This window comes from Leuresthes tenuis, unplaced genomic scaffold (genome assembly GCF_036924035.1).
Source record: "Leuresthes tenuis unplaced genomic scaffold, fLeuTen1.0.hap1 SCAF_1, whole genome shotgun sequence".
Classification (NCBI taxonomy): domain Eukaryota; kingdom Metazoa; phylum Chordata; class Actinopteri; order Atheriniformes; family Atherinopsidae; genus Leuresthes; species Leuresthes tenuis.
This window is the reverse complement of record NW_027325355.1, coordinates 13,923,485-13,946,160: the sequence shown is the minus strand read 5'-3', so window position 1 is coordinate 13,946,160 and position 22,676 is coordinate 13,923,485. Positions and strand designations below refer to the sequence as shown.

At 41.9% G+C, this 22,676-nt stretch overlaps 1 protein-coding gene across 6 annotated transcripts in view; it reads left to right on the top strand.

The window, feature by feature from the left end:
* Nucleotides 1-13,138, top strand: part of tns1a (tensin 1a) — a 103,103-nt gene extending 89,965 nt beyond the window's left edge. For 4 of the 6 annotated variants that reach the window (XM_072379426.1, XM_072379395.1, XM_072379404.1 and 1 more), the window contains 14 exons: nt 2,488-2,562; nt 2,983-3,009; nt 3,308-3,389; nt 4,866-5,398; nt 5,481-5,567; nt 5,765-5,893; nt 5,973-6,068; nt 6,156-6,233; nt 7,531-7,602; nt 8,515-8,541; nt 8,861-9,029; nt 9,473-9,541; nt 9,635-9,664; nt 9,780-13,138. In XM_072379426.1, coding sequence (XP_072235527.1) covers nt 2,488-2,562; nt 2,983-3,009; nt 3,308-3,389; nt 4,866-5,398; nt 5,481-5,567; nt 5,765-5,893; nt 5,973-6,068; nt 6,156-6,233; nt 7,531-7,602; nt 8,515-8,541; nt 8,861-9,029; nt 9,473-9,541; nt 9,635-9,664; nt 9,780-9,909 — 1,604 coding nt within the window. In that variant the 3' untranslated portion in view covers nt 9,910-13,138. The remainder of the gene's footprint in view (nt 1-2,487; nt 2,563-2,982; nt 3,010-3,307; nt 3,390-4,865; nt 5,399-5,480; nt 5,568-5,764; nt 5,894-5,972; nt 6,069-6,155; nt 6,234-7,530; nt 7,603-8,514; nt 8,542-8,860; nt 9,030-9,472; nt 9,542-9,634; nt 9,665-9,779) is intronic. The other 2 variants (XM_072379410.1, XM_072379416.1) reach the window with 2 other exon arrangements.
* The last annotated feature ends 9,538 nt before the right edge of the window (nt 13,139-22,676 follow it).

Sequence of the window (22,676 nt, the reverse complement as noted above, 5' to 3'; positions counted from 1 at the left end):
TTAGACTCAGCTGGAGCACAGACCACCTGGTTCAGCAGGCCGGTGTGACTGATTGTGTTGACATTTTGGACACTTTTAAAAGCAGCCCTGCCCCCTCTCCTGCAGTCAGTCCTGAACATGCAGCTGTTCCTGTAAGAAGCTGTTCCGTGGTACGAAGATTCATTTTCACCCCTCTCGCCCCTCTGCATGCCAACTTTAGTGAGCACTTGGAGTGAATTCCTCGCCCCTGCTTTTGATCTGGGTTTCTTTGCAAGAGTTTATTTTCACAATTCTGGATGTCTTTCCATAACTTAACTGATCCCGTTCAGCAATTTGGCTTGAGTTGATTGTTACTTCAGCAGCAACTTTGATAAAAGCATCGCAGTTGAAATGGCTCCAGCGAGAAAGTGGAAATAACTCTCTTTTTGGGTGATTCGTGTGTTGTTGTTTTTTTTCACCCCCTCCATCTGCTACACTAAATACAACTTTAAGATTTACTTTCTGTTGTTGACTCTGAAGAAACAGTCTCATCTGGTTCCAATCTTTGCTTTGATGCCAACTGTTTTCATAACCACGTACTGTGTTGTGGATGAATGCTCATCTACCTCTTCTTCAGCTGTAAAGTCAACATATGTTCTCGGTCGAATTCCAGTCATCCCTTTGTCACCCGGCTCTGCTATTACCTTGAAATGAGCTTAAATAGAAATAGAAAGACTCAAAGGATTATTGATACATTGGTGCTTGAAAGTTTAAGTTTTTTTTATATTTCTGCATAGATATGACCTAAAACTTTCGCAGATTTTCACACAAGTCTTGAATGCATACAACCAATTAAAACAAATGGGAACATTTATGACATTGCCAGTCATTTCTTCAGAAAATCAATCCATTATTAAATATCTATGAGTAGCAAAAGTATGTGGACTTCACAATTCATGGCATGTTTGGTATAACTTGAAATTCATTGTTTCATCAGTGACAACGAGCCATTCTGGCCCAGATGCAGCAATTCAAGCCCAAACCATGATACTACCACTGCTGTGTTTCACATAGGTTCTTATGCTGAAATTTGCGAGTGTTATGTTCCCAAAACAAAACACTGAAAGTTGTATTTTAGTCTTATCGTCAACAATCACCTGTCAGCTGCTTTTTTGGCTTGTCCTCGTGATCTTTAACTAGCTGCAGACAGGCAGAAATTGTCTTTTTGGAGAGCAGTGGCTATGAAACACCACAAAACTCCACTACTCAACTGATGGTGTAAAAATTTAATTAAAAAAAAATCATAATTTTTCCTGATGTATTTAGCGCCAAATCAACAAAAATGTCACACCAAGGCAATTACAAGATACAGTCCGATTCAAGCCAAATAGAATCCAGTTCATTGTAATACAATCATAACCTAATCAAATCAAATTACTCATGAACATTAACACAAGCCAATCTATGATTAAGCCTTAAGCTGCTGAGAAGTTACCCTTGGTCCTTTTGTGACCGTGAAGAATATCACACACCTGCTGTCAGTCGATCGCTCCTGCGAAGGCTAAGAACGGTTTTGAATTTCCCCCATTTGTATACCCTCTGTCCGCCTGCGGATTGACCTTTTCCAGCCTGATAAGCACCAACAAGACCTTCTATTCTGCCACGATGCACCACACAAGATCCCACTTTGATGGATCCATTTTCTTTAGTTAACAGGGAGCGCCCTCTCACACCCGATTGCCATCCCAGTTACTGGAGACACCTGGCACCAATTTCATTTACATGTTAACCCCTTTACCCTAAAGGGTGACATACTTCTGTCAGTCACAGATTTGTAATGTTGGATCATTTGTCTGAACAGATTCAACAATACGAACAGGCATAATTTTTGTCATTCGTTTGCATCGTTTCTGGACACGTTTTAAAACCTGATGAAGCTTTCGGTCATATTTATGAAAATCAAAGAGGTTAAAACAACTGAAGCGTCACTGTGTTTGCAGTCAATGATATAGCTATTTGAAATTCATGTACAAGTTATACATTTCCCTGTCTTTTAGTATTTATGTACAGATGCAGCCACTTAGAATGGCCGGCTGCTTCATCCATGGGCCATGCACTTCCAAGCCGATTCTCTGCAATACAGCTGTAATTGGCTGGAAATGTGCTGCATGTGTAAGAAGGGCAACATGAAAATTATCATTTATTAACTTAGACAATATGATTTGTTTCGTATTATCAAGATTTTATATCTATATTATGTGTAGTTTGGGGGAATATTGTAACCTATAAGTGCATAGTGTAGCTAAAAGATAACATGTTTGACTCTTTTTTAATAAGAGCGCGATAAATTCAGTCTTATCTGTTTTGTCTTCACCATTCAATCCAGTCATATTGTTGCCGGAGTAAAGAATTTGGTATTTTCATGTATCGTATTGCTCATTGTGCATTTTTTTGCATGGCTTCTGTGTAACCTGTGATGTTGCTCTCATCTTAGCTGCGGCGCCTGATATCTTTCCTTCCTTTTTCCAGCTCGATGTACTCCAGGTTTGACGAAGACTCCTCTGTCAGCGTTGGGATTGAAGCCCCATCAACACGGTGGATCAGGTCAGCATTTTTCAGCTCGAGTTAAAATTACTGACAACTTCTAACAATATACGTAACTTGATGCGTAACTCTGTACGTGCAGGTCCAAAAAACATGTAAAAACCATGAAAAACCTTGAATATTTCTCTCAGTGTATACATCATTGAAGGTTTTTGTGTATACAGATGGTTTGAATTGGTTCAGATCACCTCAATGCGCAGTAACACTGCATTATGTCATACTTTTGCTCTAGAGCTGACTGTGCAGGTTGGATTCAATATTGCTAGTCTTTGCTGCCCTCTAGTGGCCACAACTGTTCTTACTCTTGGAAAATGCCTCTATGTTCATGGTTTGAGCTCAAGCGTGTCTTCCTTGTCTCCTCTTCCACACGTCTTCTCTCTTCCTCTTCTTGCCACACTTTCTGTCTATTTTTGCTGTCAGACTCTGATTCTAATGATGGAGAGCAAGGTAAGGGCACTTCTGTGACAAAACAGTGTAGCTGTGACCCGAACAGACTGTTTTATATTCAACATGCTCATGTTTCGCTCCAACCTAATGTTTTCCTTCTCGGTTCTGCTTTTCACGGAATGTTTGTTCTGTTAAAAATGAATTGAATGGATAATTTTGTGATTTATTTGATAACAGCACCCCATTTTGATCTGGATTTTTTTTTAAAGTGTGTCCGTAACTCACTTAACAGGACTTGCTATGGTTTTCAATCTGTGTTCGTGTTTGTGTCTGTGTGTTCTTTCTCTGTGCTTCTTAGACTACCGAAGTTCAGGAGACTCCAGGCCATATCTGTTCAATACTCCTCTCACCTCCAGCAGCCCCATCCACAGTGTTGATGGGTGGGTTTTTTTCTACTACTTCCAATTCAACTTCTGTAGCAGATGTGTGTTTGTGTATGCGTGTCTCTCTTCTTTTTTGAAATGCCTTTCCAGTCAGACTACTTTTCGCATGGGTTATGATGCTCTGAGGTACAACAATGACCTTATCTAGGTCACTGTTCTCTAATTAGCCTACAGGTGAGGCAGAAATTGCAATAAAGTGATTTTATGTGATGGTTGGGATGTAGTGATTATTCAAATTCAGATTTAATTGAGAATGGTACAGAAGCAATGCATCAAATGTTTAAATTGAGAAATTATGGTTGTTTGTTTAAAGATACATATTCATTTTGACTTTGATGCCAGCAAAATCTGTCTCTCAACCATCTTTCTATCAACACTCTCCCTCTTCCCTCACTTGGCGGATGCGAGGACCATCAGGAGGACCTCTTTCCTCCCCAAATTAGTCGAATGAGCATCGTAGCTCAGGAGGAGGAATGGTCATCTACCATTCAGAAAGTCTGTGGTTCAGTGGCCCGGCGACTCACTGAATCCCTCATTGCCTCAGATGCTTTGATCAGCGTTTGTACGGCAGAGCTCAAAACGCTACATGAAATATAGAAAAAGTGCTTTGTGAGTGTTTGTGTGTGTGTGTGACTAGAACAGTGCTATTAAATGTGGTTATTTACTTAAGGTTTTACCCTCGCCTCCAATACCAGCTTGCATTTAAAAGTTCCTTTCACCAGCTTCTGCTCCTGGCAAAAGTGAAGCCATATTTATCTTTTGATGACTTGGAAAGGGTCATTCGTGCGTTCATTTTCATTCTTTATGCATTGGTCTTGATCAGTGCTCCCTCCGTCGCCTGCAGAACGCTGCCGCTCGCCTTCCGATTGGCAAAAAGAGGCGGGACCGCATCACTCCTGTTCTGGTCTCCTTGCACTGGCGTCCCGTCCATTTTAGAAAACGTTTCATGGTCTAGTTGTTTGTTTTTAAGATTTTAAGTGGTGTGGTCCCTCAGTGTCTCCCAGAATTACTTCAAGTTCATAATCCAGTCAGAGCACTCAAACTCATCAAATGAGCTGCTGCTTGAGGTAATAAATGTGACCTTGATCTTGACTATTTACTACGAATTCAAAGTTCCATAGGCACCAATGCACCCCCAAAGCATCAGAGGTGCAGACTTTTGAAGTGAGCACTGATACTAGCCTGATGGTTCCTCTCCTCTTTAGTTTGGAGGACGCAGCGTCTGATTTCCAGAGAGAGAAGTTTTCATTTCAATATGCATGCCCACATTCCTCCATTTTGCCTTAGTCCATTTTGTATGAGCGTCAGCACAGAGGAGACCAACAGTGATTCGATATATGGTTTATATTGTGTGAGTTCATGAAGTATTGGAAAAAAAAAACATTTTTAGAAGTCAACATTTTGATTTCTTTTTTATTTTGAGTTTAATAGGTTTTCACACTCAACATCTATTTGTACTTTTGTGTTTTACAGAAGAAGGATTGGCTCTTCAGAAGGTGCACCTCACAGACCCGCCTCCCCAGAGGGCTCCCAGGTCAACATCATGGGCGTTCACACAGTCCCCGGCAGCCCCAACACCCTCCACCGCACAGTGGCCACCAACACCCCACCCAGCCCAGCCCTCCAGAGACGCTTGGGTCAAGCCAGTCCATCGCTGGGCAGACACCCGCCTCCGGCCGGCGTCCCCTCCAGTCCTCTGATCGGCCGAAACCCTAAAACAGCGGCAGCCGGTGTGCCCCAGAGCCCGCTGATGGGACGCCGCACAGCAGGGAGCGGTCACAGCACACCAGATGAGTTGGGTGCTGCCTCTCGTCAGGGCAGCACCCAGCCGCCTCCTACGCCCACCTTCCCCATCTCCCCACAGCTGCCTGAGAAGAGACACATGTCCAGCGGAGACGCAGAGAGGACAGACAACAAAAACCTGACGCCAACGGCAGCCAGCAGCGGCAGCACGCCAAACCTGTCAGGCTCACACACGCTCCCAGATGTCTCAAAGTCCATATATGGTGAGACGCAGAGGATGCTTTGTCACTCGTGGTTTGTGTCTGAAACAGTTCTAATTTCTTTTGTTGATATTCATCCCAACAGATGGTTATCCTGACATTAAGATGAATGTTAAGTTTGTCCAGGACACCTCCAAGTTCTGGTATAAGCCAGACATCTCCAGAGAGCAAGGTGAGAGTTCAGGCTTTCTTTTGTGTTAGACTTACAGAGCACACAAGAACAAAGGCAGCCATCCTCTACCTGATCCTCTGATTGTGCGTTTCTTTCGCTTTTGGTTCACTTCATCTCTTCTTCGCTAATTCCTTTGATCTGATCGATGATTTCCTTTTCTCCTCCGCTCTCCTTTGCTCTTTGTCTACCTCTTTCAGCGATCAATCTGTTAAAGGATAGAGAGCCCGGGGCTTTCATCATAAGAGACAGCCATTCTTTCCGTGGGGCCTACGGTCTCGCAATGAAGGTTGCCTGCCCCCCACCGACCGTCCAGCAGAACAAAAAAGGTAGACTGTATTTCCTTTTGCTCTGGATGGATTGATTGATAGACTGTCTATCTATTCATTTGTCCATTTATTTTGCTAGTTGGTGACATGGCAAACGAGCTCGTGAGGCACTTCCTGATTGAAACAAGCTCCAAAGGTGTCCGTCTGAAGGGCTGTCCCAATGAGCCCTACTTTGGTGGGTGTCATTTTTATGTATTGACGTCTAACCATGTTTTTTTGTCATCAAAGTGAACCCGTTTAACAGACCTTTTTTTGTTCGCAGGATGTCTCTCTGCTCTGGTGTACCAACACTCGATGACCCCTCTGGCTCTGCCCTGCAAGCTTATGATCCCCACGAAAGGTCGGCATTCATCCATTTCCTCGTGTCTCGCTTTCGACAAAGATTTCTCACGTTGTTCTACTCCCTGCGGAGAGGGCAGGGCAATCCCCGATTCCAAAAAACAAAAACAGAAAGTGGCGATTTGCGAATCTCACAAAGCGGTATTCTTTTCGCAATAGAACGCAGAAAATATATCAACTGCTGAATGTCAGACATTTTACTACTTTATGAAAAAAATAGGGGCTCGTCTTCAATTTGTTGGCAGCAAAACATCTTATAAAGCTGAGACGGAGTCATGTTTACCGCTGCGCTGCATCCCCTCGTCTTGCCACAACAGTCCTTATAGATCTGGGAAGTGAGGAAACCAGTTGCTGGATGTTTGTCCCATTATAGGACTCTTCTTTGACCTATTTTGACTTTCACAATATCTCCAAATATTTTCAGTCAGTGAAAGGACTGAACTGCAGGGAAGCTGTCCAGCACGTGGATTTGAATTTTTTTTTGGTTGTAATAGGTGAAGTATGCTAAAAAAATATGCAAGACCTTCCCTGGAAAATACATCATCTGGATGGATGAGAGCATATATGCTTTAAAGGCTGTAGATACCTTTTTGGCACCTTTCCCGAAGTGCAATTTTCCAGTTCCACAAGCGTTAATTGTGCCCTCATACCATCAGAGAAGCAGGCGTTTTGAACTGAACTGCAATAACAGGCCGGTTAGTCCAGAGGACGCAGCAGTCTATCTGGCTCAGTCCATTTTAACGGGCGGTACCATTTCTATACCTATTTCTAATGCGGTGCCACCCGAGAGCCAAAAAAATCACTGGCATCAAATGTTGCTTTTTAGTAGCTGACGATGGAATTTCAAAGTTTTCATAGTTCCAGAATTTGTACAAGCGTTTTTTTCGCAGTCGCAGAACCTGTCTGAGAGCCCAGTCATGTTATCGATCAGTCAGATGTCTCGCTTTAAACATTTTGTACGTTCTCTGTGCTCCATTGTGAATATGTTTATGTATTTTCATGTAGAAAAATACGCTTTGACACAAACATTTACTGTACAAATCAATAAGCTAAAACAAACTATAGAATATTAACTGACCAAATCATTTAAAATGTGGTTCATGCACAGTAAAATTTGTTGGGTGTGGGATGGTGTTTTTGGTGAATGTGTCTGTGAGTAATAATTTGCTATCTTGCACTAGATACATAAACACATGTGTCATTTATACGCCTGCAATCTCTGTTTGTAATCTACAGTATGTTCTGAAGCATTAAGCTGATGTAAGTGTTTGACATCTACTTCACTGTCTCACTCAAAGATCCAAATGAGGAGGCGCTAGAACTTGCCACGCCCACTGATCCGGTGGTTGAACTTCTCAAACAGGGAGCAGGTAAGAATTATTCGTGCAAAGCTTACTTCGTCTGCATCTCATCACAAGGCATCCTTTACGGCAGGGTTCTTCAACCCTGGTCGTTTTCGATGTTTCCCCTCTCCACCACACCTGATTCAAATGAATGGCTCCTTATCAGGCCACTGCAGAGCTTGATGACGAGCTGATAATTTGAATCAGGTGTGGTGGAGAGGGGAAACATCGAAAAACATGCAGGGCGGTGGGTCCCGAGGACCATGGTTGAAGAACACTGCTTTACAGGAATAAAATTTAAAAAAGATCGGCTTTTTGGATATTTCCATTTTTTCTTCCATGTGTTACGACTTCATGGTGCATCTAAAATGTTGAAATTAGTTACAGCCCTACGCCACACAAAGTTAATCTCTTCCGTAAGAGACACTGCCCCAGAACTGCCTGAAACTCCTCGTTTCCAGGCTTTTTTCTTCCTGTGCTTACCTACATCATCACGAAACACGGGAAACAACATTATGCCTCCCTAGAGACAAAAGAATTGGCAGCTGCTTCACGCGCCAAACGTTTTCAACCAATCACGGCAGACTGTCTTACAGGAGAGATGCCTTAAAGAAAGAGGAAGTAAAACTGAGCATTTCAAACATATATTGACAGAAGCAACAGCTCTAGCAACATGGAGTACAAAAAGAAATGTCTTCTTTGGACATTAAAGCATGTAAACCATATCATTATATACACATATATATAAATATATATATGCATATATATGTTTTTTGGAGGAAAAAAGGATATCTTCGGTGGCAAGTCAGTTAAGGAATGAAAAACCGAATGCATGCTTTCAAAATAAAACACATTAAACATTGAAAGACATTGGCTTGTTAAAGGGATCTTTCGCAGCATCAGGTCATTTACCCAAACACTGTTACGCTTACTCAACAGTTCAGAAGGTTCCAGAGGAAGCCCATGGTAAATACTGCTTTGCACCTTCACGGATTGTGACTGAATGCCAACGTGGTTTCATGGAGTGGCTGAAAAATAGAGGCATGCAGCGTATATTGCACGTGACTGTGGAGAGGATGTGAAAGAGCTTGTTGATTTTGTATGTAGCATGTTACCTGCCGTGAAGTGCATGAAAAGACTCACGAAACCCAACATTCCCCGTCGTCCGCTTTCCGAAGAGTTCCTCACTGCGAATTCCATTCGCTCACACTCACCCGCATGCATACGTTTCCATCCCGGTCCCAGTTTTCATTCAACAGTATGTCTGTGTATGTTTGTTTTCCAGCGTGCAATCTTCTCTACATCAACTCGGTGGACATGGAATCTCTCACGGGGCCTCAGGCGATTGCCAAGGCCATTAGTCAGACGTTGGCAACCAACCCGCTCCCTGCCGCCACCACCGTCCACTTCAAAGTGTCCACGCAGGGCATCACTCTCACCGACAGCCAGAGGAAGTGAGTCGGCACGTCCCCGAAAGTGAAAAGCCACATTTCAAATGAGCAAAATATGCCACTTGAGACACTGACAAAGAGAATTAGAAATGGAATAGTTCAAGCAACCCATGGTTAATTTGCTGCAAAACTTTTTCTTTGGATACAGACCTGTGGTTCTTATGGTTTAATACTTTTAATCCCATTTTAAACAAGCTATAATATGACGTCTAAAATGAATATTGGGGTTTTGAAACAATACTAAAGGCATTTCTTTTTTTTTGGCAGCAAACATCTATTTGAAAGGACTGAAAAAAAGTGTAAACATGCAGTAACACAGTGACATTTCAACACGGGGGTTGTATCTTTCTCAAAGCACTAGTCAAGCCCTGTATATACAGACTCGCTATCTGCAAAGCATTTTCACAAACTGGGGCTAACCCGATTCGTATTTGTTTTTTCTGCAGGATTTTCTTCAGGCGCCATTATCCCATCAACACGGTAACTTACTGTGACGTCGACCCCCAGGAGAGAAAGTAAGAACCCCCTTTTTTGTTCAGAGCAGAACCTGCTTTGATGACTACTTAAAAGCAAATCAACTCCTCTTTTGTTTCTTGTTTTGTCTGTAGATGGGGCAAAGAAGGAGGCGGCTCAGTGAGGTAAGTTGGCACGGTTTAAAGTTCAACTTGGGGTCGCCTTGCCCTGGTTAGACCTCATGTTACCATAGCAGCAAAATATTACAGATGCATTTTTTTTTTTTCGTCTAACTTTCAGGCTTTTTGGGTTCGTTGCGCGGAAACAAGGAAGCACAACTGACAACGTCAGCCACCTGTTTGCCGAGCTGGATCCAGACCAGCCGGCCTCTGCCATCGTCAGCTTTGTCTCCAAAATGATGAAGCGGTGAAACCCTCAAACTCCGAATTGGCAGCGGCCAATTTTGCAATTTTTTCGTCGACGTTGGTGTCTTTTTTTTCGCCAGGATTCGATGATGCCCCCCCCCTTGTTTCCTCTTGGTTTATTTCTGTTTCCCCTCTCTCTCTCTCTCTCTCTCTCTCTCACTCTCTTTCTCTCTCTCTCGTTTTGTTTTCCCTCTCTGCCTTGCTGGTTTGTCTTTTTTAAAAGTTGTCTTTACTCGAAGGTTTTTGGCTTGGATCCGTAGTGGAGCGAGAGGACGTGTGGGAGTGGAGCTGTGCACGTGACAAACACGGAAGGCCGTTCGAGGGAGAAAATGCATTTCCCGGGGCTACCTGTGCTCTGAGAAATAGCTGACGGACTAAAAGGACAATGCTAAGTTCAGTCGGGGGAACGTGTGAGGACTTGTATGTTTCAGGGTTTTCTGTTGATTTATGTTGATTGATTTACCAAAGGTAGTTGCAATACAAGTGCAAGAATGACGTAGCTATTAAGCCATTATTATTTCCTCTTTTTAAAAGATGAATTGTTGAACAAAAGAAACAAAAAAAAAAAAAGAAAAAAGAAAAATCTGATTTCTTCTCAAACTCGTCTTCAGGAAAAAAGTCGGCCTTGAGTGGCTCTTAGCAAAACAGTGTCTGAAGACATTATGCATGTTAGCTTGATCTTTAAGCTTGGTTCTTCTACTTTCCACAAAAAGTCATTGTGAAATCCTTTCGAGAGGTCGTTTTGCGGGGTCTGCTGTGCGTTGGAAAGGGCTCTGCAGTGAAACCACAACTGATCTAAACTGTGCATAGCAGACCCCGACTCGAAAAAGGAAAAAAAAAGGAAAAAAAAAAAAGGCACCACGCAAAGGTTACACTCACTTGGTGTCAGTGCAGCCACATTTGCATCACCTCAGCCTCGCTTTTGTCAACACCCCCCCCTCGCTTCCTGGATTAACCCTCGCTTGAAATCAGCAAGCTCCTGATAGCATGGCAGACAGAGAGAGGAAGACTGTGTGTCCACAAGATGGCGCTACTCATTCAGGCCTGCATTCTGCCCCTCAGACTTTTCCCATCGGCACCTGCTTGCAGTAGAGGATCTGTTGCTAGTGGACGCTGCCACTGAAACACACTGGAAACCACAAGGGACTGGCCCAAATGACCTGGACCTATGCACTGTTCTTTATGCATGTTGTTGTCCAAAAAAAAAAACAATGCACCCCTCCCTCATAGCTACATTCAACATCACTGAAAACATTCTATGCTGTGTGCTGAAAAAAATAAATAAAAAAGGGGAGAGGGGGGGTGAAAAAACTAACAAATCCTTTAGACAAGTACACTGAGGTTGTATGACTTGTCAAAGACTGCATGAAGTAGACAACATTTTTGTACTCTTCTCAGAGTCCTAAAAAGAAGTAGACAACCCATTGTTGAAGTAGTCACATGATGGCGAGATGCTATATTTTAAGTTTTTGTTTGTACCTCCCATTTTTGGTCCATTCGAGCCAGGGTTACCTTTCACTGTATCAAGGAGAGTTTGTTTTTTGGGTTTGTTTTTTTTGTTTGTTTTTTTTTTCTTCCACGGTGTTGTCGAAATTGACCTTTAGATACCTTTTAAGGTAAAAGAAAAAAGAAAAAAAAGAAAAAGAAACCCACTGTGCGCAATGCCTGCTTGTTGAACACACGCTCAACCATTCACAATAAGCTAGGGAAAAATTGATATTGATATAAATGTACATAGATATGCTACTTTACAAGGCGACATAGCGAAAAAGTATTTATTTTTGTTGCTTTGGTCCCTCATGATTACTCATATATACATATATTGTACAGTCTAGACAAAGAATAATGGGTTGAGGAAAAAAAAAAAAGATATACTTATTTTGGCTAATGATTTCAAAGTCTGAGGATTTTGAAATGTGTTTGAATATATGGTGTACATTACTTTGTACATGTAATATGTTTGTTTTTTCGGCTCGTCGTGTTTTTTTCTTTTTGTGTTCTCTCAGAAGGAGGCCGGGCATGAATTAGATAGAAGCCAAGAGAGACTGAATTGCACAAACGGATGCGAAGTGTGCGTCTCCTGCCGCCGAAACGAGCTCACGGGAAGTGAACGCATCGTAGCTGGTAGAATTTAGAAGAAGAAGAAAAAAAGGGAAGTTCAGAAGCCAAACTCAGATGCAATATGAAAACAGCTGTTTGCACCCATGACAATTACAAATTATGATTTTTTTTTATTTATATTTTTTTTTTCCAAAGATTCACACGTGTTCCATCTATGCTGACTGCAGGCCGCATGTTGCTTTTTTTTTTGTACTCAACAGCTTCCCAGTTTCCCCTTTCCCTTTTTTAATTCACACACTTTGCTCAGCTCAAGCAGCAAGGATGGGGGGGGGGGGCAGCACAAGACGAAAGTGTTTATTCGATTTGTTTCTGCTGGCGTCTCTCGGCGCTCCAAAAATGTGTCCACCTCTGTCACCCTGCTCGAGAAAAAGAACAAGCCTGCTGTGTTCCTGACGGAAAAACCAATAAACGTAAACAAAGAACTTATATTCACAATACCAAAAGAGGAGTGACATAAATTTCATATGGGTGTCAGTGCTGGAGGTAAATAAAGTCGGAGGAGTCTCACCGTAATGCTAAAGCTGCACAGCTGCAGCTTTGTCAGTCAGCCAAAGGTGTCTTCTCCACCCCCCCACCCCACCCCCAACAGTCTGCAATTTATTTATTCTTATTTATTCTTTTATTTCTTGACAGTTATTTTTTTTAAAAGGTTTGTTTCATTGTCACGTTTTTTTTCCGCAGTTTTTAACAGTCAGTGTTGCTATTTTGGGAATGTACGGTGGCGCTTTATTGAAAGCAAAGAGGTACAGAGCACTTAAATCGTCTTCAGCGAAGCTCCGTGCCATTTTGTAGTCACTTGGATGGAAAGGTGCCGTGATTCGATGTTATCTAAATTGCGAAGAGAGAGAAAAGAGGAGGAAAAGGCATCCGAAAGTGCATTGTACCTGTTGGCTTTGAGTCAAGAGTTACCTGTGTGACTGAAAAAAAAAAAAAAACAGATTCTGTTGACCCCTTGTACAGGTGGGATTTGTGTGTTGTATGAATGTGCTATCGAGGATGTGCAAGAGGGTCTCAGAGTTTGTTTGTGCTTATCATTTACATTATATTGTCATGGCTTACCTGTTCCTAGGGGAAAATAAAAACATTAAAGCAATACAGATCAGTTACATCGAAGCCACGTGGGTGTTTGTTTAGTTTTCTTGGGATAAGAGATTTGCGATTTCAGTGTGAAACTCTGGTTTTACTTTGATAACCTTGGGGCTGCGCTTCAGGAAATCAGCTCTACTGTGATTAGTCCAACTCGCTCAACATGCACCAACTGTTAGCGGTTCGTAAAAAGATCCCTGTGATCTTCAGTTAAAGCATTTTTTGATTAATGCCACGATAAAGGCAAACATGGGTTGAATACGAAGAGCCTCTCTGAACATCACAGAGTTGAAGGCGCATGTGACTGCTGGCTCACCCGCTGACCTTCTCACCTTTACTTCCCGCCATGTTATTTTACTGTCAAAACCACTCCCTGTTTTTTTTTTTTTCTTCTTTGTTCCACTTCGGCAATCTCCCAGTGACAGGGAAGCTAATTTATCTTCTGTAATTCCTTTCAATTATTTGCCTTTTAGCACATACTGCTCGCTACGCACTTTAGCAGATGACAAGGTCAGAACTCGAACACGAGGTTTGGAGAGCAACTCTCAAACCTCAAGCAATGTTAAAGAAAATAAAAAGAAAGAAAAATATTTTTGATCAAAGCTAGCAGTGTCCCAGTGTCCACAATGACCTGATATGGCTCCAATATTTCTTTTTTCCTCACAAAGATTAGTTGTAATGTGATAAATTGAGTCCTGTAAAGCAAATATGACTATTGTTCCATTTCCTGTGTATGCTTTAGAAAACTTTTCCTTTATTTTTTTTATAACTGAATAACAAAAAGAGTTACAGCCGCGATCAGAAAATAAATCCAGACGAGTCTTGTCATACAAGAGCAAACAAATTGATAACAGGTGTGTGCTCCTGGCCAAGCCATTGAGTCTTGACGGGAAATCAGTAATATGGAGTCACTAAGACCGCTTCAAAGCAGTGGCCCAGTAGTCGTAACCGAACGAAGGCTGGAGTCATGAGAAATGGAGTAAGGCAATGAAGAAACATGAACAAAAGTTTCTCAAGACTGCAGACGGTGTTCAAACTCGCAAATATGCATGACACATTTCCCTTCTGACAGATGATGTAGGTGCTGTCGCTGTGTGCTTCACAGTGTCACATTATGAGCTGGAAGAGAGCTGCTCGCTCCCACCAAGTGCATCGTGGGTCTCTTTTCCGTGTCCTGGCTCCGCCGGCTCTAAAAGAATGCATTCACTCTCCGGTTGAAAGGCAGCAGACTTGTTGGAAGGCATGTTCTCAGTCCTGTTCGCAGCCGGTGTGAAGTGATTTGATTTGACACCTTTATTTGAACACCGAGCTTCCAATGACAGCAGTGTTTTCTGTTTCGAGAAATCCCCCGTGCAAAGGAAAAAAGGTTTAGCATTTCAATAACATGAAACAGACAGGGAAAAAAAACAAACTCAAAACATAAAATCTGTCAAGGCAGTAAGAGCATGCCTTGAGTTTAAACAGCACATCAGCGCCACAGCGGTTGGCACTCTCCCCAATCAACGGCTAGTCACTGAAATGAAAATCAGGACCATATGCATGTCTGTTTTGACTATGAAAGAAGAGTGCTGGGAGGTAAGCCACTGTCAAGGAAAGGCCTCCATTTCAAAGGCTGGTGACCCTCATCGTCTGATGGCTTATCTTTGGGGACAATAGCCAATGTTTTGGGCCTTCCAGTGTAGCCAGCGGATGTCCGGATGACTGATCCCAGCCAGGGAAGGATTTGAAGATACAAGATCAAAGTTAAAAAAAAACAATATGCTAAATAGTTGGACAGTAGTGAAACAATACTCACAAAACGTGATTGGTCAATAATACTGCACAAAAAAAATCTTTTCTTTTGCCCACTAAGGTAGGATAAAACCCAACAAAATGCTTTAAAGTTGGGCAATACCCCAGTGTGTGAAATGTAGATTTGTTTTAAGGTATCGCCAACAGAGATATCTTGTGGTCTCACAGCAGTGAAATGAACCCTTAAATTTGATTGAATCCAAACTGCTCACATTCAACATCAAAAACTATGAACAGAATTGAATGAAAAGTTTACACTCAATGTCTCCCCTTAATATTGACCCCCCCCCCCTTACGACATCTATCACATGTGTGTGAAATATCAGTTTTTTCAAGCTTTCTAGGTGAAAAGACTAAATTAGCTGCAGACGGAAAACAGCCTCCTACTGAATTAAGTTTGAAGTCATGTACGGGTTCATGAGAAAATATGTTTTGATGTCATCGTGTGACTACCTCACGGTTACCATGAGACCAAGTTGACGATCTTTTACATGCCAGGTGTAAATTTTGACTAATAACGCTGTTATTGGCTGTTACAGTTGTTCTTTGTGAAGCAGTTTTGTGCTTCATCACATTCTTGAGGTCTGTAGGAGCTCCAGTTTAGCCTAACCTTATGAACTGTGAATGATGAATTGACTTCTCCGCAGCAGTCCACGTGATAACACATTAATTAGTAAGTTCACGTTGAGTGAGAGGGGGCTAAATACATGTCGACTTGGCTATAGGTTCTCCTACACGTGTTAAAACTAGACCTCTTTTTGTGTGAAATTTCATGAAACACCTGGTCAAAACACGAGCAAACACTTTTCATGGTTTATCCGAGCCAAAATGTGCTGTGGAAATGTTTACAGTCTGTGAGAGGCATCTCACCCAGGTATGACCTTCCCACACAGAGATGCAGTCGTTTTGGAAAAACCTGACCCCTGAACATGCAGATGCCACTGGACTGTAAATATTCAAACAAGGGAAAATTCCCACTGCGGTCTTATCAAATGGAAAAATCAACCTGCTTGTTTTGGTTTGCTCTCCACCTACTCGATGCACTCATTTTTTTTTTTGCTTCCCAAAGAGAACTGCGTCTTATTATTCATTCAAGACAACGCAGAACAAATAAGAGTGACGGGTTTAATGTTTCAGAGTGGGTCACAAAGCAGAGCAGCAGGAGCTAATTACAAGTGATCCTAAGTGCTTTTGTGCCACCTCCAGTTTTGCTATGATGATATTGTCAGTGCACTTGCCGACGATGAACAGGACTCTTTTAGGAAATTATTAAAACCTCATCAGTGATGTAAGTGAGCTGCTTCTGCCAGTGATAATCTTCTCAGGAGAAGGCTTGATTTAGCCCATTTGCTAAGAAAAACACTCCTAACTCCTGTCATATCCGCAGTTTGACCGATTCACAGCTCCTGAGGGTTTCCTTAAGATAACAGTGCTGAGTTCAGGCTTATTATGGGTGGAAACTGGGCTTCTACACCGGGGGTTTCTCCTCACATCCACGTTGGTCAGGAAGAGGCCGTCAAGCGCTCAGCTCTGAAACGGGCCAGCTGTTCTCCAGCCAAAACAGCAGATCAGGCTCTGCAAGGCTCACCGTGTCTCTGCAACAGCTCACTGACTTCCTTTTAGCTTTACGCTCGTGTGAAATCTCTCCAGAACAGCGATCATGCAATAAAGGTCTCATCAGCGATCGTATCTGCTGCATTCATGTACAGTGCATTTTCAGTTTGACATGTGAGGATTCAAATCTGATCCATCTTTTAAATGTTGACGTTTTACAAGGCCTAGCAGAGACTTGTGAGGCATCTCAGTCAAGCACAAACTTACATTTGGGAAGGAAACATTCAGGTTTCCCCTTGCCAGGGTAGAGATTAATGTTTCCCCTTGAATTCGCTCTACATGCAGGAGTTGGTTTTAATTTGTGGTTTTAAAGATCTGTTTTATATTTGCCATATGGCCAGGTGATTTTGATGGGGGAAAAAAAAGCTTTCTTCTTTGCTGAGAGAGGAGAAGACTGGTTACAGTTATCTTCTGTAATGAATGCTAACATGGTATCAGTGGTGCTAGCTTAAAAATGTTCATGATATTGGCATATCTGGTCCTTACCAGGTCTTAGAATTAGGTAACTATAACTCCAGATGAATAATAACACATTATATTATATCATGTTATATTCAAAATCCTGGAGACAAAATACAGAAGCAGTGTGTGAAAACCCATTTCCACTTTATGATTCAGTACCTTGAAGAACCACCTTTAGCAGCGACAACTTAAAGTAGTCATTTTCTGCAAGATGTTTACAACATTGAGGTGTGTTAAGTTCAAAACAGCATAAATAACTAATAGAAGATATGGAGAGAGAGCAGAAGGGGAGTCAACATGTACAACAGTCAACAAGGGAATGTTGTAGTTTTTGTTTAAACATATGGAGTGATGAGAAAGCTGAAAGTTTAAGGGAATTTTGAAGGGAGTTCCAATCATTTGCTGCAGCAAAACTGAATGAATTCTGGCCGAAGACAGTGTGAGCCTTTGGAATAGGTGGAGTAATGAAATCACTGAACCTCAGGTGGTAGTTATTATGGGAAAGGTGCAAGAGGTTGGAGAGGTATTGAGGTGTTTTCCCTAGAAGAGTCTTGTAGATGAATAGAAACCAATGATTAAGTCGCCTGGTGTGGAGGGAGGGCCAGCCTATCAGTTTATACAGATCACAATGATGGAAAAAGGGGCACCAGTGGCAAAACGGATGGTGGAGAGCATCCAGGCTGTTAATGGCATACTTGGAAGTAATTTTATTGATGACATCACCGTAATCAAACAGAGGGAGTATGGTCATCTTCACCATTGTATGTTTGGCAGAGTGTGTGAATGAAGCATTATTAAGGTAAAGGAACCCCAACCTGGCCTTAACTTTGGCCTGCAGGTTATTGATGTGAGACTTGAAAGAAAGTGAGCGGTCCAGCCAGATGATGGTTGCTTTCAGAATTTGCTTAAATGTAATTGAATTAATTCTTCCTTGTAACAGTGAAATGTTCCCTATGCTACTAAAGGCAACATGTTAATCCGTCGGTCGGGTTGCAGGGGGGATTATGTAATGTATCAACCTTTTTTTTTCCAAATGTACCTTATTTTAACTTTAGGAAAACACAAAGTGTGTTTCCCAAAATGAGTTGTTTAGATGGTGATTTGCACATTTCTGTGGTGAAGGAGAAGGACAGGTTTCAATTGCCATCTCTACCTGAAAATATCCTCCGGTCTTCTTGTACCTTCCTCGTGATTTGTTGTTAGCTTTCTATTCGGAACGGCATCATGTGGACTCCCTAATGTCTGTGAACAAGCCAAGTTCTGACAAACTAAGGCATTCGGAGAAGTTATGGGAACTCAAATCTGTTGTGGGGCCCAAACATTTGGTGCATCTTTCCTTTTTATTCACGTATTCCTTTCACACCAGATTTGTACAAACATAAATAGGTAAGTAAAATCAGAAAAAGACTTATCCAGGAAAATTTTGAACAGGAAGTGGGGGAGGTTACCAGCTTCAAAATTATTCCAGCATTTCAAACTTTAACGGTAGGGTTTTCAAGTAAGTTGGACACAGACAGATGGTAAGTCGAAATTAATTGGTATTCCAATTGGGTTCAACTAGTTTCTTTAAAGTTCCCTGAGATGACATTTGTTGGGATTTGGCACTATATAAATATAACTGTATTGAAGTCACACAACAAAGCAACACATTGTGGAAATAAAATCTAACCAATCTACAGAACCAAGAAAAAAAATACTAAAGTGGGAGGGGGGTGGAGGCTCTGCAGAGAAATACACCACCACACTCCTCCGTTTAGGAATAATCTGCCTTCGTGGAAAAACAGAAATGATCACAAATATGAACACTCCCAAACTTGAGTCATGTTGGGGTGTAAGTGTTTCTTTTTACGACATAGCCCTTGAGGGTCCTAGGGGTGGGAAAGGGTCAGAAATACAGAGCCAGGATCTCCAAAGGACTCCACAATGTTTGGGCTTCAACCAGCCTAATTAGTTTCAGATGTTCGTATTAAGCTTTGTGCAGTGATGTTATTCATGAGACATGTATATGGGGCGCCTTTCGTTCTTTACATCATTTTTTGAGATCCTATCTGTAAGAATCTTTCCAAAGCATGGGGAGGGGGGGCGCTTCTCGTTTGAAGGTTCATCTGGCTGGAAACTTCATTTTGAGGTGAAGATGTGCTTTCAAACCAGGACTGATTTCTCCTTAATGGTTGCCCAGTGTCAAAGGGTTTGAGTGCTCAGATAGACACACACACACACACACACAAGGAGTTATGATACTGGATAAATGCAACACAGTCAGTGTATTTTCCAAAGTTAATAATTTCTTTGCTTTGAGGGAGTTTTGCCTTTTCCTGAAAAGGCAGAGATAATTACCAGCATGAACGAACATGACCACCATTTATTTCCTTGCGTTTAAATCAGCACCAATTCCATTACACAACTATTATTTAGTCTATGAATTCTGCCAGTGGCAATAAAAATTGAAACAATATCCCTTGTGGCAGACCTTGTATCCCTCGTCCATCCGAACATATCCTTTAATGTCCACCTCATTTTAAAAAAAAACTTTCTTTTAAACTTTTTTTCCATCTCAGATTGAATTTCTCAAATCGTCTGAGGGCCAAGTTTGCATTCTGAAACGCCATTAAACTGTTTTATGTTGAAAAATTGGACTGTAAACCTACCCATCTACCACCTTTACAAAATTTCCATGCTCTATGATGATCTAAAGATAAAAGGCGATTGCTAACAGTACAGGATTAATTGTCTTTGGCAGCAGGTGATTTTCTGTGGGTATTTCTGCATATGGTAAAGGTGGAGTGTCCATTGCTGTGAACTGGGATCCTTTTTAAATCCTTTTTACAATGGAGGAATATTGTTCAGGGTTGGTTCTTTTCCAAATGAAACATGGATGTAACAGAGACCTCCAAGTGTTAGACAAAAGATCTGTTTGCTTAGTTATTATGATCTTTCCAGCAGTATCAGCAAAAGCTGCCTTTTGTGGTCTCTCCTCACCTGTGCCTTGAGCAACAGAAACCAGGAATCGATACCAACAATTTGAGGGTTTTACAATAGATAATATACACAGGGCTATCAGGCTGTGTCTAGTGAAGAGGTAACAATATATCCCTATATATAACACTGTGATCATGTTGCTGCTATCATTAGCCTTGTGACGGGATCAGAGAACAAAACATTTGTCTTGACAGACTGCTGTCTTGAAATGTCAGATTAGGTGAATATTCAGACAGACTAAAGTTCACACCGAACCCGGAACAATACAAGATTTTTGTCTTGATGTCACGATGTGGAAAGGTGATCAGGCATTGGGTGCCAGAGACAGGCTTCTGGGATCAGGAATGTCAACCGCTGGTGTGGAGTGTCGAGAGGTACACCGCAGATTCTGCAGAACTGGCAGAATCAGCTGTCTTCCATTGTGGCAAAGAAGCAATTAACATGAACACATGTACACCTCTTTGATCCAGACTTCTATTTTCCTGATGGTTTGAAAGAGTCCACAGCAGACGAAATGGATAGTGATATCTAGCGTTAGTGAGGTTTTTCAATTCGAGTGCAATATCTCCCCAAAAACACTGGCTTGATAGCCACGAAATTTGATGCACATTCGTGTCCACATTTAGAATGAACTCTTGGAACTTTGAAGAGAAAGAACATTCCCATCAGTTTCAGCTGGTGTGTTTATTATTAATCAGCTATGTGATGTTAGAACAGCAACACTCTAAGTTTTGTTGACTTCTGTCATCAGCCTGATATATGTAGAAGGACTACAACCTCTTGACTGTGGGCCGCATGGTGGGAGCTTGTGAAAAGGATAAATATTTCACAAGTACCTCAATTGCTATTGTGGATTTCTGACGAGGTTGGGCTGTCCAAACAATAATCTTTGTCTGAAGACCAATTTGTTTTGTGACAGTAAATAAAACTAACAAAGCCATTGGAAACGGCTGAATAAGGAGGTAACTATGTCCTCAAATAATGGCACACCTCAGTCTCAAGCCTGTGTTTGAGCAGCAACGCCATCGTCCCCTCATGTCTCCACTTGCTGAATTCTGTTTACTACCTAAAATTTTCTGGTGAGCTAAAGCTAAAAGCTACTCAGCACAGGCCAACAAGAGTGAGACTTTCACAGCAGCTCGAGCAAATGCTACATTGCGGATTTTTTTTTTCAAACCACATCACATCCTAATCCAAACTGAGAGTGCTCTGACGGCTGTCTACTGCTGTTAAGACACTGTCTTCTGTTCTTGGGAGCACATATTAGGGTGTCTGAACCAATTGCCTGGCATTTTTTTAAAGTTCAAGTCCCTAATTTAACGAGCCAATTGGATTTCCACTTATGTCCCATACGTACACACACCGTAACTGTTGCAGCTTTGTCGGTTGAACCTCTCCAACGGCTCATTTGCTTTGGTTCAAACAGATACTGTTCCATGGTTCAGAGACAGTCACTTTCTGTTTAAATAATTTCTTCATTGGGCGTTCTTCAAGCAGCCTTAATGATGTGGGCAGGGGGGACAGTATTGTTTTGAAATGGCAAGCATCAAAATGTCATGCATTAATGTGTATGTGGAATTGAGAAAGCAGTGTAGTTTAGCCATTAATATGATCTTTTTCTAACTCTAACCATGTGATTTGACTGCAATTATGAAATAGCTAAAGTAACCAAGAGTGTGTTGTAGAGACGTGTTGCATGAATTTGTTTATGATTTCCTTTCATGCACCCAATTCACCCATGAATCCCTACCATCTCTCAGGAGGAATCATTATACACATCAGAAATACACAATGTCCCAGTTCTGATTGGTAAATTGGATATGGACTTTGTCTTTCACAGCTTATTTTGAAATTACGGCTAGTCACACGCGCCGATGAGAGCATAATATTACTTGAAGCACATTTCTTTCTATGGTAGACAGCAGTCATATTGTTTCCAGAAAGCACTAGCAATGATCTGCATGCCAACGATCTCAGCACCTGCCAAAGAAATCAATGAATCACTGGCATTGGACATTAACCCTGTCAATCCCCTAAAGATACATGATACAAACCTCTGCTGTAGCATAGAAACAAATCACACATACAAACATGAGTCTGCTACAGTTAACCACTTTTAATCCAAAGTGTGCCAGGACAACCGGGCAGAGGAATTAAAAGAGAGTAACAAAAAGTACAATTCACCCTTTCTCTCAACAGGAACTGTCAGAGGTACCCTTGACCAAAGTTCTCAACCCACAACTGCACCACTGGAGCTGCTCAGCAGTCAACAGTAGAAGACTGTGGTTTTACTGAGCAGCTCCCAAGTGTGATGCTGTGAAATTTCATAAGCAGAGAGATGCAGACAGCAGAGCATGCCTGCTCAGCAAAACGTTGCTGGATAAATAAAGCTGAGAAAAAGAATCAAATGAGTCATCTGGGACTCTCCTGGGGTGCTACAAGAAGATCTCAGCACACAGCGCCTGTCTTAACTCCTCTGTTCAACACATCGCTGATCCAGAGATGAACTCATTGAACTGAGCTGTCTGCCTGGAAGGGGGTTTAATTATGTTGCTGGCAAATCCCTATTCTCGACTTAGCTGACAAAGAAAATAGTTTGCTGCATTCGGAGAGGACTGACAGCATTGTCGGAATGTGCCTTTGAACTAAAATGTCACAGTTTTCAGTGCTGGCAACAGCTGATGTGTCCATCAGCAGCTGTTTGAAGTTCATATTGAGG